This window comes from Pyrgilauda ruficollis, unplaced genomic scaffold (assembly GCF_017590135.1).
Source record: "Pyrgilauda ruficollis isolate IOZ18807 unplaced genomic scaffold, ASM1759013v1 scaffold9, whole genome shotgun sequence".
Classification (NCBI taxonomy): domain Eukaryota; kingdom Metazoa; phylum Chordata; class Aves; order Passeriformes; family Passeridae; genus Pyrgilauda; species Pyrgilauda ruficollis.
Window position 1 is genome coordinate 5745433 of NW_024531043.1, and position 16546 is coordinate 5761978.

General features: G+C 45.9%; 1 protein-coding gene across 1 annotated transcript; it reads right to left on the reverse strand.

Moving 5' to 3' along the window:
• Positions 1-552: 552 nt before the first annotated feature.
• LOC121364979 lies at positions 553-1739 on the reverse strand. The gene is made up of 2 exons (XM_041488789.1): positions 1513-1739; positions 553-979 (listed from the first exon to the last, which is right to left on the reverse strand). Exons 1-2 carry the CDS (start codon positions 1642-1644, stop codon positions 746-748), a joined length of 366 nt encoding a protein of 121 aa, XP_041344723.1. The 5' UTR covers positions 1645-1739; the 3' UTR covers positions 553-745.
• Between the last annotated feature and the right edge of the window lie 14807 nt (positions 1740-16546).

Sequence of the window (16546 nt, forward strand, 5' to 3'; positions counted from 1 at the left end):
GATTAGATTGCATCCCCCTCACTGACAGCCAGCCTGCTTTCTGCACTCACCTTCCTCTGCAAAAAGTCATGATGAAGCAGAAATAGTGCCAGGGAGAAGCACAGGTTCAAAAGGCCAGTGCAGGAAGGTCCTTTGCTAAGGAAATACCCCTCCCCAGCCCTCTTTTATAGAAGTGTATCCATTTCACCATGACCACTAATAATCAAAGGGCTATTTCCTGGCCTTCCCAGATGCAAAGCACTGTTCTCATCTTCATTATTGCAAACCCTTCCCCTCCCGCCCCACACTCACTTCCCTACCCGTGCTCTCCCATGGCTGAACCCAGCACTAGGGCACGACTCGAGTTTTTCAGGCTCCGCAGTGAAGGAAGACTCTCGTTTCCTATTTGCATTTTCGGCCTCTGCCCACAAGACCAAACGGGTGAGCAGAACACCGGATCGCAGGGCAAAAACTCTTCGAGGGGATTTTTATCTGCGAGGGGCTGCTAGGGAGGCAGGAGGGGCTGCTGACCTGCAAGAAACCCCCCAGGAAGAAAAGGCAGGGACAGGGGACTCGGGGTCACTTTTATTTATTTGGTGTTGGCCGGGTACAGCAGAGGAGCTGCCCCGGGGCCGGCGGGGCGGGGAGCGGTGGCGGGCCCGGGGCAAGCGGTGCGCGGAGCCGCTCACCTTGTCCTGCCCCTGCGCGCACGCTCTCCGCCGCTGCGTGTTTAAACAAAGAAAGTTGCACAACCCAAGTCCGTCCGTCAGTGTCGTGTGTATCCCCTCCGCCCCGTTAAGGTGGCTCTCGGGTGCGGCGGGACGTCCCCGTCCCCGCGCGCTGTCACCGGCTCGTCCCCGGCTCTCGCCGCTCCCCGGCGCACTGACGCCCTTTCATTATTGCACTGCTCGCTGCGACCGTGACAGTAGTGCAACAGGGAAAGAGGGGCAGCCCGGCCGGTGGTCCCAGCGCTGGCACAGCAGCTGCGGCGGCTGCCGGGCTGGGGGCGCAGAGGGAGAGCCCGAGTGGGGTGGGAAGATCCTGCCTTTGTCCCCCGAGCTGGCCGCCTCCCATTGGAATGATGCTAGGGGACAGCTCGAAGATCCTGCCTTTGTCCCCCGAGCTGGCCGCCTCCCATTGGAATGATGCTAGGGGACAGCGGGGGGGGGGGGGGGGGGGGGGTTAAACCGAGGGTAGCGGCAGCCGTACAAGGGGGAGGCAGCGGGCACGGCCCCGTACTGTCTCTGGACCCTGCCCCGTACCCCGCCGGGCCGGCGAGGCGAGCCCCGCCGCCCCGGGGAGACGCGCGGCAGCGGCCCCGCGGCAGCTCCGCCGCGCCCTGATCCGGCCCTCAGTCCCCTCCCACCACCCCTTTCCCTGGGCCCCTGAGGTCCCGAAAGGGACCGCGGGGACCACCTGAAATGGAAGGCAGGGCCACCCACTCGGCCATCCCGGCTGCTGTCAGCCCCCAGCTGATCCTCACAAAGCGGAGAGGAGATTTAACACCCCCATCCCTGCTTCGTTCCCACGTACCTCAGAGAGCAGCTCTTGGGAAGGGCTGGAGGCAGCGCCCGGCCCCGCTGCGCCGCCCGACCCTGGAATAGCCCCGGGTATTCGGGGCACGGTCGCGGAGCCCGGCGGGCCGCACTCGCCGGGCAGAGGCATGAGCTTTGTTTCGCCGAGGTTATTGGGATTAGAGCCTCGGCCTCTTTGTGCTGTGCTCTGCTTTGCACTACACTGGTTTTCGGGCTGGGATCAGGCACAGAAACAGCAAGTATGGCTATGTATCTCCTCCCATCCTTTGGTGGGTGTTTACATCAGTATGTAATATAGAGACCCTTCAAACGTCTCAGAACTCATACTATTTTAGAAAGGAACCATGATGGGTTTCTCTGGTTTCAATCACTGCTTGTGTTTTAAACACGAAGCCGTTTTGAATCCTGTGTGATAGCATCAAAAATATGCCCATTACTCACAACCTGAGTCACCAGAATAGCACGATTATTTGTCACAAATAACATCTCTGTGCAATTACTCGCCTATCTAACCACACTCAGCATTTCACAACTTTTCTCTTGTTGGGCATATGGGATTATTTTGTCCTGCTGTGGCTTTCTTCTTTCCATGAAGAATAACCCTCAAAAGAAAAGACCCTATAAGCAATATTGCACTACTACCCTGATCACAAAAGCAGAGGCAATATTGATAGGGTCTCATCCTTAAGGTTAGGAAGCTGAATGTGTCTTGCAGCAGGTGACTGGAGGGAGCTTCATTCCGTGCCTGCAAATGGGGAAGGGGTAAAAAGTTAGAAAGCAGTGCACTGCCCTATGGATCACAGCACCATGTGCTCCTGGGAGAGTGGGGATGCAGGAATGGAATGGAGTAAATCTCTGACCCACAGAACCCGTGCATGGGCACTGCCCCTTTCTCCCAGGACACATTTAACTCCAGTATGGATTTTATCCAGGTTTCTGTACCTCCATCCCCAGTTCTCACTTTCTTCTGTGTAAATTTCTCTCCTTTATTAATAGCCTCAGTCAATTAGCTGCCTAGCTGTCAGAGGCTGGGAAGTGCTATTTATTTGATTAACTGATAGTTGTATTTTGAGCCTCTTAGTAACAGGCATCAAGCCCTCAGAGAACTTCCTTTCTAGGGCTGTCCTACTTGGAGAGCCCAGTGTTTTAAATATCCCTCCCTTCACTGGAAATCACGGGATTAAGTACACACCAAAAATTAGAAAGCAAAACAGGATCTCCAGGGCAGGCTCTCCAGCACTGACTTCACATTTATGCACACAGGTTAAACAGTGTTTGAAGACGCACGCGTGTTTTGCCCTAGCTTGTTTTGTTTGGCTTTTTCTTCTCTTCCCCCTCCCCAGCACCTTTTCTGTCCAAGGCTGGAAGGCACAATATTCATCTGGGGCTGGCTTAGTGTTGAACACACTAACAGCCACAGAAATTACTCCCAGGGAAGGGCTGAGACACCTCCAGCTTCAGAGGTGCTTTGCCAACTAGACTCTTCCTCTGCACTCCGGCTCCCAATTAACCTGCCCCAGCGCATTTGTCACGTAGGAACACTTGAGAGCCTGGAGGAAGGGGAAGGAAATTTCATTCCCAGGCCATCCCAAACCAGGTCATGATTTTGACACATTAAGCTTCCCTTTCCTCAGTCTGCTTTCCAGTGGATTAAACTGGAGTGTAATGAAGGGACAATCCCCTAATTCATGGATTCCTGGCTAATTTATCCATGCCACATTGATCTGGTGTTTGCCATTGCAGGTCCCTGGCTTTTGGCATGCTAGTGTAAGGCAGCCCTGCATCCTCTTTGATACTGCCTCACTTGCCAAAGAAAAAGGAACTAGGCAAGCTCCATTCAGTGTTTGTTTTTTTCTAATGCCCAATAATCAAAATCAAAATAATCAAAATAATCTGTCCCAATCCTACCTTTTCCCCATCCTTTGTGATGTTTGTGGAAGAAAACAGGGATCTTTTTTCCACATTATTTATTTATATTAAATCTTTGCTCGCACTAATTAAAAGGCTACATTCACAGAGATTGCTGAAAACAGCTCAGAATTGAGCTTTATCAAACTTCTCTATTCTTGTTACCTTGGCAAAACCTCAGGTTTAATCCTGCCATTGCTTCTCAACAATCCCTGCAATCTAGACATCCAGTTGGACTGAGAACATAAAAAAAGAAGCAACTAGGCTCAGCCTTACCTTTCCATCTATTCCCATCCAGTCTATTTGTTTATTGTTTACCATGTCTTTTCCACTCTTCAGCCTCGATGTTATCTCAAACGAGACTTAGGACATAATACACACAATTTAACTTCTCCAGTGGCCCAAGAGATAAACCTACTGGCAAGCTTACAGTGGAAATACACAATCTGCACATGAAGTGATGTTACTGATGCAGGGATAGTGTGGGGGAAAGCAAGATTTGACAACTTCCTCACAACTTAAAGACTTCAGTAGTTGCAGAAGCTACAACTGGCAGGGGAGGGTAAGGGATGTAATTAGAAATGTCAGCCACAAGTTCCAAGCAAAAGCAATTAAGTTACTTTATGTTTCTGGATCTGTGCTGAGCCTAGACGTGTCTCAAAAATGTCCTTATCTCTAAGTGGTGTATTGGCACAAGCCTCCCCACACATTGCCTTTTTTTTTTTTTTTTAACAAAACAGAAAAAATAAATACTGAATCAGCCTTCAACAGTATTCCAATAGTATTCTACCTAGTTTGCAAATGATATGCAAAGCCTGGGTTGCACTATGTCCTATAGCAGGGAGACTCTCTGGAATGTATATGGGGTTATTTTAAAATAAACGTTTAAACACGAGATTATGAAATGCATGCTATTTATACACTGTGAGGCTCAGCATCTCTAGATATGTTTAGAAACCTCTCTTGCCTTTAATCACAGTTATAGAAACTAAATGGAAATGTCACCCAGACTAGTATAGAAATAACACTTTATACATTGCTCAATAATGGAAGCTCTTTTTTTGGCAGTGTGTGTGGGGGAATCTTACTGTAGCAGAGCCTTTGCTATGTGTTTAAGTCCCTTTTTTCTGATGTTAGGAGACAAATAGACTGAAGTGTCCTTACGATGAAGCATTGGGATAAATAAAGTAGTGAGCTGAGTCTCTGGAGCTGAGAGGCCTCTGCTCTTTGTGAGATCAGAGCTTGCCTTCCCTGGTTTAGCTTAGGGAGCCATTTCTCCTTCCCTTTGTTTTTTTTGTGGTTAAAGATGCCACTGGGGCAAGCGGTTTTTTTAAAAATTTTCATCTCAGTTACAATCTCACAAAACACAGAAGGGCACAGTCCAGCCTTGTTTCCCTGGTCACAGCCAGTTCTCTAGCCTGAGGAAAGGAGACCATTTAAAAGACATCTTGCAATTAAATACATTATATAGTTTACAATATATTTTCTGCAGCGGAATTGACACTATCACCAAAGGTCAAAGCAAACACTTTAAACAGCTGTAGGCTGAAAGTTGATTTAGAGTTTTCCATCCTATTTAATAATTTTATCATTGTTTTAAAACTGGGAAGTGTTGCCTTTTTAATTTTTTTTTTTTTAAGAGAGAGAAAATTCTTAGCATTCCAGTCCTGGCTCCTTAAGTCTATCTAGCAAGTTTGTACAAATCTGTCCAGAAAAAAAGGGGATTCTTGCTTCCATGCAAGAGTCAACTTGTCCAGGTGTGAGACTCCAGAGAGTAAGGGTTGATAATCCTCTCTGAAAACATCACCTTCCCAAATGTGTTTCACCCACCGAGCTCAAGGATTCTGTCACCCACAGCCACTTACCAATACGTTCCCCTTCTCCTGAAATCAGGAGGGATTACACTCCAGAATGTCCTGCCATTTGATTCTTGTTCATAATATTTAGTTTGTGGGTTTCAATAACCCTTTTCTCAGCAGCAATATTTCCTCGGCTGGCAGAACCCAGATCTGCGTCAGTGAGCTCCATTAAAAGGAATGACAGAGCTCCTTAAACAGCCCAGACTTTGTAACCCCACAATACGGCTTTTCTGCATGGTGTTTACCAGCGCTCTGCTGTCTGACGGAAAAAAAAAAAAATAAAAAAGACGACTTATGGTACTAAATGCAGGAGGAAAATAGGGCTAAATACTATCACCCTGGAAGTGCCGATCCCACTGTTGGCCGTGCCTGCACAGGGCAAGTGAAAGGCCTTGTAGTTGCCTCGGCTGGGGAAGAGAACAAGCGAGGCTGATGCTGAGCTCCCCCAAAGAAGCCTTTTCCCCAGGGCAAGGGCCAGACCCCCCCACGACAGCCCGGCCGTGCCGCAGGGGCAGGCTGCGCTCCAGGCCCGAGCCTGCCCCGCCGGGCCAGTGCCACGGCACCTCCTGCCCCCGCCCGGCCGCCTCCCTTCCCCAAACCACCCAGGAGCGGCCAGAGCAGGAGCGACCTTAACACAGATCTAGCACTCAATGCAATGACTCAAAAAGTCCCCCTGAAAAAAAAAAAAAAAAAAAAAAAAAAAAAAAAACCCTCTGAAAACTTAAACCATCTGATTTCACTTTCCGCTCCAATTGGTTGTGTAGCCAGGGCGCAGGTCTGGCCTCCTCCACCACACTAATACCCTATGTGTGCTGCCTCCACAGAGGAGGGGTTCTTTTAACAAGTTTATGCAACAACAGGATGGAGGCTCTGCCGGAGCCCTTCCCCCCGCAGCCCGACCTGATTCCCCGCATTCCTCCCGCGCCCTCCCCCTCCGACCCAACTGGAGACAAACTCTGGCATCTCCACACACATGCAAATGGTTTCCCTTGCACAAATACAGACTCCTGAAGGGGCCTTTGCTTCCGAATCCCGGCAGGTTTAAAAAAAAAAAAAAAAAAAAGAAAAAGTGGGGAAGGGAGGGTTTGGAATGTGTAACCTCCATCCCAGGCCCAAATCTGCAGGGAACCCCGTCCTCTCCCCTCACACCCCTGGGGCCTGCCTTCCACAGAGCTCAGCAAAGGGCGTTTGTGGGCTCCATTGCCCGAGCCAGGAGCCCTCAGAAGGTTGTCCCTCTCCCTTTCCAAGTGGGATATGGTCCTCGTCATCACACAGGCCTTTCCCTGTATCACACGCCTCAGATTTCCCCCACGCCCAGGGGAGGTTTTGAAGCGTAGTGACCATATTATTTTTAAAGACATAACTTCATACAGGAAAATAACTATGCATCTATTCCCCCTGTGATTTCTCCACCTCCAAACAAGGCAGGCTCACATGTCTGAGAGGCCATCTTACAGCCCAGCATCAGCCCCACCAAGGCTTTCACTAGCACTTATTTCTATTCGCTGATGGGCTCACACGAGCGCACACACGCACAGAGAACAAAGCGTTGCCCTGCTCCAGGGTGGCTTCCAGCTCCTCACTGGTCCACCCTCCTTCCCATTCTCCCTGGCCAGGGGCAGCAAAGGGCCCTCCATGCTCCCACTCTGGTCACTCTTACACTCCTATTGACGGCCAGGGGGGAAGACACCCCCTAGCAAATCCCTCAGAGATTTCACTCTTTCCTACCTCTTCATTAATCAAGAATTAGAAGGAAGACGAGGGGAAAGTGCCAAAGCTAAATAGGCCTCCCAGTTCCTTAATACACACAAAAATGGCAACTGTACTACACTGCAGAGATGGATGAAAAGAAAAGCTGTAGAGAGGGAGCCATGACAGCTCGGGTTTCCTCCACTGAGGCCTGGGAATGCACCGCATGGGCCACCAGCGCCCTGCCTCCGGCTCAGGCGTGGAGGCTTAGCCTTCTCCTCTGGGCATGAAAGGGACACAGCCTTCAGCTCACCCCAGAGACAGAAGGGCTGAAAAGGTGTCTTTTGTCTGCTCCCTCGGTCACTGGAGAACTGGAGTGCGTTATTGAGGATTCGGCTTCTCCTCAACTGTCTAAAATGGGACACGCTCCCCCCGTTAGGATGTGGTCCTCCATTTTCTGCCTCCCCATGGCTCGCTCACCAGCACATCCTGGCCTGGCTTGGGATGTGCTGTGCAATCTGAAAGCACTCGTTTACCTAGATTTGATTTCCAATATGACGGCTCTCCCCACCCCCACCCTTTGCTCCCAAGGTAACAGCTCAAGGCTTCAGGAAAAAAGAGAGAGAGAGAGAGAGGAAGGTCCCATCCCCCAGCCCTCCAAACCCCTTTCTTAGCAGCTGCAAGCGAAAATACCACATCTGCCTCCAACTACACCGCGAGTGACAGTCACCAACATATTGTTATTTAAAGATCAATTCTGAATGCAGTGTTCCTGTTCCTAGGCCTACATCATCCTCGCATCTCAGCCTCGCTCCACGTTGCTGTTTGGAAGTGCAGGGACAGATTGTCTTTCAAATCCAATTGATTATTATTTAGGTATCTTGTACTATTTTTTTTAAATGAAAATGAAGGTATCAATATTCCGTTAATCTTAACAGTAATTTCTCTAAAAGTGAAATTTGATGGAACTTGAAAAATACGTCAATAGGAAGCAAAAATTAAATTGTCTGCGAATACATGGGTGTATATTAAAGTCACTGAATTCTATACACAACAGTAACATCCTTAGGTTCATAAATCCCTAATTTTTAGAGCAGAAGGAAGAAAATATTCAAAGCTGCTCAGGATATTTTTAATGGCGGTGATTGCTCTGAAGGAGGACAAGAGGGCTTTAAAATGTGAATAGGCCAGCTTTTTATTTTACAAGTTGGACACACAAACCCAAGCTAGTGGCAGAAAGGGCAATCCATTTTGTACACTGAAGCAGTCAAAATGGGGAACAAAACCCAAGGAATTTCCATACAGACCACTCAACCCAAACACAAAATAAACAAACAAACACAAGGGTAGGGATTTTTTTAAAGCAATTTCTACATGATCTTGGCATTTTAATGCTTGTTTGAGCCTTTGTGGTGGAGGGAAGAAATCAGAGTAGGGGGCTGGTTCCCTACTAAAATGCATTAAATAACTACAGAATGCCATAATGTCAGGGGCTGGGTGTGCAACAGTAACTGATCATAAAGGATGTATTAGGACTGGAACCAAATGCTTTGACAATATTATTGCACTGCTTTATTTGTGCAGACAGTAGTGCAACATTGTCAGAGCCAGCGATACCAGCAGCCACTGTCACGTTCTGCACAGCTGTCCCTGCATCCTTTTGTAAGGGACTGTTACATTACAGTGTTAACCACAATAACGTTTTTATGTTTAGCCCCAATAAAACTCTGCATGACAAAGTTTATTTGCAATCGTAATTAGACAAGGTAAAAAAAAAAAAGAAAGAAAACAACAAAAAGTTAGTTTAAAAAATGACAGAAAGAGAGGGAAAAAAGGGATAGGGATAGAAAAAGACCACTGTTAGTATGGCTTGTTAAACAAACCATTCAAGTCCTCTGCTACATGCCCAGTATATCCAGGCACGGTACGTTATAGAGGTTTTATACAATAAAATATTTTTCTACTGTAATGGAGAATAAAATAAGAAGGGACATAATTCAGTATCCCCAAATGTATGTGCTTCCATAAAACCCAAATTGGTCAGTTAATGAATCTGAACTAGACAATTTAAATAAATCACAGAAAGTGCCAGCCCTTTCCTGTGCCTTCAGAAGTTTTCTTAATTGTGCTGTGATTTTATCATGGTTGACCAATACCGATGAAAAAGCCTGGGGGGTGTGGTGTATATATAGAATGGTATAAATACACAGGGCTTTGATTTGCTATGGAAAATGATGAGACCTGGGTACAAAAATATCTAGTGCCTGTGCTTCAATCTCACACATACCTCTGTGTGTGTGACCACTCAAAAATTACAGCATAAACACCACAGATTCCTAGAAACAAATCAACAGCATTAAATCCCTGTAGACATTGATAGGGACCACCTTAAATATATAGGAGAAAGTTTCTCTAAGGGGAAAAAGTAAAGGAAATCATAAAAAATTTCAGTGTAGATATTGTATGGAAGAGTGTAGAAATTAGTAACTAATTACTCACAAGCTATTGGTAAACAAAGCAAGTAATGGATGCCTTAAAAGCTCTCAGAAATGTTTGGAGCTTATGTATGGAGCTTATGGAAATAGGATGTTTAAATTATTCCAGCCCATTTCTATAGACAGACACATAAAAATGTATAATCCAGAATCTCTCTCCTTATTTAAAACCACTCCCACATGTATAAAACCTTATTTCACACACGTGCATAAATACACTGGAGGAGGCATCTATTTTAGGGTTGTTTGCCCACTCTGAAGAGGGTGGGCTGCTAAAGGGGGTCATGTTTCTGCCAGCCAATGCCCTTTTAATATTGCACTGCTCATCATAATTGCCAGTAGTACAACAGAAAAAGGGCTCTGGACAACAGCATACTTCAGAGACTTTCCAAAATAAATGATAAACCAGTTAGAAACTTCTCCAAGTGATGGCTTCTGTGCATGTTTTAGTCTAAAACAGATTTGTTACATTCAAAAAAAAGGAGTTTCTTTAACAACCACATTGAATCAATGTCATTCTTTAAAATTAGATTTTAATATTTTGCAACTTCTTCTTCAATTAACTTCATCAAGAATTTAGGTAAGCTTGCTTTAGGGACTTTATTTTCCTTATCAATAGTAAATGTACTGCATTAGAGCATGTGAAAGCAAATACCAGAATTGGGATTGTCCTGCTTGCATTTTAGCACCCCAGTATTTTACCAAAGTAGGTATAATGAACTCAAAGACACAATGGAGGATAAGTTAATATCCTTTCTCTTGCTTTCATCTGAACCAGCTGTTAAAATAATTGGTATTTATTATATACATGCTTCTAGTACCTTAAATTATTCACTTCTACTTGCTAAGGAAGTCTTGCTATTTTAGAGGCATCTAAACAAGCTTTCAAAACAACTGCCATCCATCCAGCAGTGAGAAACCTTTAAAAATCACCTACTTGCATCATGAAAATATTATTATTGTAATTTTTCCTTTTTCAAAAAGAATATATGGGTAGTAAGGAGAAAACATCAGTTAATCATTACAAATCAGACATTCCAAATAATTTTAGCAATAAGTAACATTTAAAACAGGTTTAAACTGTTTACCATTTGTTTCTCTAGACAATTTCAAACTTAGATCTGGAAAATGTAACTATTTGTTAAATAAGAATCACTTGAGAAATTACAAAATTATTTTATTTCAAACAATGCAAAGAAATTCTATGCAAAGAAATCCAAACTTGAAAACAACTTTCCATGAACTGTATAGACAAGTAAGAATCGTACCAGATGCTAAAATAAATTAAACTAATTCGGTTCTGGGGGAGTTTGGGCTGAGTGAGAAAATTCACTACATGAATTGTCACTCTATGATAGTAGTATTAACACAAAGCCAATTGATTTGGAAATGTCCCAACCCAATTAGAATCTTAAATTGCACCGTTCCTGTCTTCTCCCTTCATTTTAATTTTTCCTCCTTTTTTTTTTTTTTTTTTTTTAACAATAATTTACCCCTAATCCAGAAACCTAGACTGGTTTGGAGATGCTTTTTTAAAAAAAGGAAAAAAGAAAGAAAGAAGGAAAGAAAAAGAAAAGAAAAAAAAAAAACCTGAAAGAATTTGCGTTAAACCTTAGGAAGTTTTGTTTTTTTTTTTTTTAATTCCAGAGCCCCAAGTCTGTGTTTGAGGGTACAAGCTTTCCTTACACAACTCAAAGACCACACACTGGAGGGAAACGGAGCGGAATTGGGGCAAAGTGCAAGAATGCCAAAGAAACACTTTGGGTTGCGCACCCTGGTTTATTGCAAAAACTCTGGACTATTTAAGCAAAGCATTACTTTTACGAGATTTAAATATTAAGCCAATATAAATAGTGGCTGGAGATAGCATGTGACTTATTGCCTCGCTCTTTGGGGGTTTTAGCAAAAAAAGATCCCAAAAAACCAAACCAAACCAAAACAAACCAACAAAAAGAGGGAGCTTCTAAAACAGGATCTTTCAACAAAGCAGTTCTACGTGGTATCTAGACAGATAGGAGTTTTGCTGGGTTTAGAAATGTGAATAGTATTTCGCAGGAGGAGCGCTGTGGCACAATGAGAGCGGGCAGCAGCCGCGAGCCCTCCCGTGGAACAGCCCTCGCGCGAGCGGGGGTGGGGAGCGAGCGCTCGGCTCCGGCCACAGGAATTTCGTTCGTGGGATCCCACTCGCTGTCTCAGGAGTGTTTGCACAGGTGAAATGTTTGAGAGGAGGAAAAGGGGGGGGAAAAAAAGCTCACCACTATCTAGAGATTTCCAGCCCAGTCCGCCGGCACTCGTCTCTCTGCCGGCGCCGCTCGGCGCACGGGCGATGCGCTCCGTGCCGTCCCCGCTCCCGCTCCCGCTCCGCTCCCGGCGGGCACAGGCGCCCATTCCCCGCTCCCGCCGCTCCCAAGTTTTATCCCCAGCCCCGCTGCCGCCCTCGGCGGCTCCGGCCGCCCGCTGTTTTCAACGCCTCGTATCGATCGCACGCCAGAACGCAAACCGACCGGCCAAACTTCACTCGGGGAATCGCCACACTCACAATGCGGGAGGAAAGGACTCCCGCACCGCCCGCTCCGCGGGGAAACCTCTCCGGGAAGCGCACGGCCCCGCCGGGGAGCTTCCGCACGGGAGGTGGGCGAGGGGCGCCGCCGTCAAGCGGCTCCCCCTCCCCCGCCCGGCCCCGCGCTCCCCGCCGGGTCCCCCCGCCCCGCGCCCTCGNCCCGGGCGGGCGGATGCGGCCGCGGGCGGCGGCAGGGCCGGCGGGCCCCGGGCCCCGCGCGGTACCTGGCGGCGGGAGGGACGACGGACGGGTCCCCGCGCCGCGGGGGGAAAGTTGCCAAAAGAGGCGCAAAAGAGGCGGCGGGAGCGGCGCGGCTCCGCACCCCCCCGCCCGCCTCCCGCCGCCGCCGGCCCGGGCGCGCCTCGGCGCGGGTCCCTGATCGATCGGAACGTGGGCAAATCCTCCGGTACCAACCTCATGGCCTCCCCGCTCCAGCCTCCATCTTTGACTAGTTGACATTCAGCTCCTGCCTGACCAACTCCTCATTAGCATACCTCCCCCGCCATTGGCCCGGCCCTGCGCTAGTCTTTGCCACCGCCTCCGCCATTGGCTCCCGGGGAGGATGTTTAAAAATATTACCCCGCCGCCCATTGGCGCCCCGGTGGCCACGTCACGGATCGCTCTTTATTTTAACAATGAATGCACAAACACATTCTTCCATTCACAAATTTTTTTTTTTTTTTCAGTAGTTTGCCCGCCTTTTCTCCAACTACATTTTCATTGATTTTTTGTTTCAACTGAGGGGGTCCCGGTTGTAAACAGATAAATCAAAGGCGAGCAGAGGGGGGACCTGAGCAAATATTATTTTCTCTCTCTTTTCTCTTTTGTTCGGCAGTGCTGGTGTTGGGGGAACAAAACTGATCCCCAGCCGTCCCGGATCGGAGAGGTGTGGTCGGGGGGGGTGGGGGTGGGGGCTGCTCTACCCAAGAGCTTGCAACTATTTTCTGTCTATTTCGATTTCAAAGCCGGACCTCTTTCCCGCAATTAGAAAAGCAAACCTCTGCCCGGGCAAAAGAAACCGCTAAATTAGTCAAATTTAGAATAGTAATTATTGCTGTGGGTGTGGAGCGTGGGCGGGGGGGCTCGGTGGGTGCGTGCCCACGGGGAGCCCGCTCCGCTCCCGCCCGGAGCGGCGGCAGCGCCCGCACGGCCGCGCTCCCCTCCCGCTCCTCCCGCAGCCGCGGGCTGAGCCAAGCAGGGCATTTAATTGTGACCGACTGAAACACACCAGGTCACCTCAGTGCACTCTCATGACAAGAGCTTTTCCTTTCGTACGCGCGGTTGAGCTGAAATCAGGAGATATCAAAGTTTAAGGGCTAGGGAGGAAAGATCTCTAGCGTTTCTCTTGCCCTGCAAATTGTAAAAACCAGGAATCGTTGAAACATTAATCAAAAAAGACTGAGTCATTGACTCTGAGAGTCCCTCTCACAGGGAAAAGTCTCGGTGAGTCTCTTTTTCGGAAAGGTTTCTGCCATGTTGTTAACTAACAAACTCACGACTGTGCAGTTGCTTCCCCTTCCAAATACATAGTTCCTCAGTTCTTCGACAATTGATTTCAACAGATGTTTGTAAAATGGAAATGTTTCCATACATCAGTAAGAACAATTTATCATCAAACTTGAGTGAGAAAGCACTAAACTTTGATACACTTTTGTGGGTATGAAGGCTTTTTAAAAAATTTCAACTGTATTTACTGTCATTTTATTAAGTTGCTTGTCTTTAAAAACAAAACAAAGCAGTGTATTTTTTTCTAAATTGTTGTATTATTTTAATTTTAAAATATTCTTTCCTTTCATTTGTTCTCTACCTTCATACCAAATCCAGCCCAAAAATATAACTTGTGTCCGTGTGAACTAAAAATTTACATTATAAAAGAAAAAAGATATTAGCTATTTTTAAAAATAAACTAAACTTCCTTTGTATCTATTCTTGGGCTTGGGAGTTGGTTCTGGTTTGGATACTTTCTCCATATATGTATGCATATATGTGTGTAGCCCCCCACGCACAAACATTGAACCCAAGTTGTGAATGCTGGGTCTGGGTACTAATGGGTGGGGACTTGGAGCAGTGGATCTCTGGCAGTGTTTTTGGAGATGGGAGAGAAGGGCAGTGGGCTGTGAAATCACACATTCCTGTCCAATGGAGCTGAAATAATGGTATTGTTCTCTGGAAAAGAGGTTGCTTTTCTCTTCTCCATTCTTCCCCTGATCTGCAGGGACCTGATTGTGCAGTTAATCAGCAAAAAAGCGTTTGATGTAAGGCAGGGCGTGAATTCAAAAGGGCCAGGGGGGATTCAAGAGGGATTCTTCTGTCTGTTAGAAAATGTTTTTCTGATTTCAAAATGGTAGGCATTTGAAAAGCTGCACTGGTCTCTCTTCAGAGATCCGAGTTTGTAGTAGGTACCAGCACTAATTATATCGCTTCCTTTGTGGGTTTGACACTTTACTGCTTTGGGAAAAAAAAAAAAAAAAAAAAAAAAAAAAAAAAAAAAAAAAAAAAAAAAAAAAAAAAAAAAAAATTTTAACAAAAAAAAAAAAAAAAAAAAAAAAAAAAAAAAAAAAAAAGGAAAAAAAAAAAAAAGAGAAAAAAAGTAGATATCTTACAGCAAAAAGAAAGATGTTCTTCCTGGAGCAAAGGTGAGCCTCTATACCCCTGCAGTTAATTCCTTCAGCTCGCTATCAGTCGCCAGAGAGTCTCCTTATGCCTTGCCACACGTTTAGCATTGCAGATTCAGAGTAAAATAAAGCCCGTGGGGAGCAGGTAAGAACTAAGTTGGTTTTGTAGCTCTTTTTGGTGACCTGTGTCCTGAGCATGGCATCCACCTCCCCGAATCTTTAAACACTGAGCCTTTCCTGTCCCACACACTTCTCTGTAAATCTTTCCTTGCCAGACCTGTCTTGAATGCCAAGAATATTTGAAGCCTGTTTCTTATTTCAGTGTGGTCATTTCCCAGACTTTAACAAAATGCTTTCTGCAGATTTCTGGTGCTATCTTTCATATGCACAGCGTCTATACATATGTAAATATGTAAATTCATTGCTATCCCTTTACTTAATATGTTATTATAGCTACACAGGAAATGACACATCCTAGAGAAAGGCAACTGCCTTGGATGTTTACGTGAAAAATGTGTAACTTTGCAGCAAACTCCAAACGGATTTGTCAGTTTAACTTTGAACAAACTGCAAATAAAATTAATGAAGGGTCCCCATCGCCCACCCTCGGTCCCCAGCCCCAGATCTGTCACTGTGCACCACAGCCCCTTCCACGGTTTTCTTCCTGCTCTGTGAAAGGAGGATTGATCTGTTGTAATGTTGGATTAATTGATTTAATTTTTGCGTTTCAGGGCTGGGGGATACTGGGGAATTCTTTGGATTTTTTTTTGGTGGTGTTTTGCTGCAAATGTGCAGTTGTGCTCTCCCCTCCCTTTGGAAAGGAGGGCTGTGGAAAGACATTTGTTCTGCTGTTAGTTTGCTTTCAAGAAGGGCTCCTTGCAACTGTCCAATGCTGGAGAAGCATGGCGTTTTTATAATTTTTAAACATCAAGGAGGGGAGGGAGAAAAGATGACTTTTTTTTTTCTGCAGATCTTGGGGTGTTTTTGCAGTGTAACTCAATCTGATGTCACTGGGGGTGGAGTCTCTGCTGCGTTTGCTTAAACTGGAGCTGCCTCAGTTCAAGGCCTTGTGGCTGAAAGTTCTTAAATCTGTGGCAGACAGGCATGACTATTCCTTAATGAGACCCCCGCTGCAATAATGCATTTTGTATTTTAATCAGCTTCTTAATGCTATTAATTACGATTTCTTTCATAATACTCTCCCCATCTGCAAGGTTAATGCAGTCCCACACGAGCAGCACAGTAACACGCTCCAGCGTTCCCGTCTGTGTGAAAACACATGTATAAACTCATATAAACCCCTCTTAATTAGGTCTTGAACATGCATATGCTTTGTGGGTGTGGGTGACAGGCAGAAACAAAGAGGAGAGAGGAGGGCAAGGAAAATTTCATGAAAGTTTCCAAAGATATTTACAGAAGTAGTTACAAATTAACTTTAAACTTCATCTTTGTAGAAGATTGCTACATATAGGAAGGATAGATTTGGGGTTTGTGTTTTGTCTTTTATTCCCAGCTCTCTAGCTGCAAACATTTGCTTCTGTGGATGAAACTATAAGGTTGGGTTCAAAACTAATTGATAAAACTCCATAGGAGACAGGAACAAATAGATTCATAAAGTGTTCACAGAGCAGCATTGACTATTCATGTTTAAACTTAAACAGATTGGACTTTGGTTTGCTTCAACTTCAAAAAATCAGTAATACTCCTTCAGAGGGGCTGGAAATCAAAGACCCTGTGAGATCAGCTAAAATCATAATTCTCTTCTCATTTAGCACAGCTACCTTGACTTTTCCGTTTTAACACACTAACGTGAAAAATTAACTGGACCCTTTATTTAAACTTTGATTTGAATGATCCTAAAACTTGTGCCTTAAATATGGGAGGTTTCACTATTCCCGTGTTTTTA

Excerpts from the sequence above, each read along its gene's own strand:
- LOC121364979 (XM_041488789.1), bottom strand. The coding sequence starts at position 1,644 with ATGCCTCTGCCCGGCGAGTGCGGCCCGCCGGGCTCCGCGACCGTGCCC. Across the intron at positions 980-1,512 it reads CCCAAGAGCTGCTCTCTGAG|CCCGGCAGCCGCCGCAGCTG; the intron begins GTACGTGGGAAC and ends CTGCGCCCCCAG.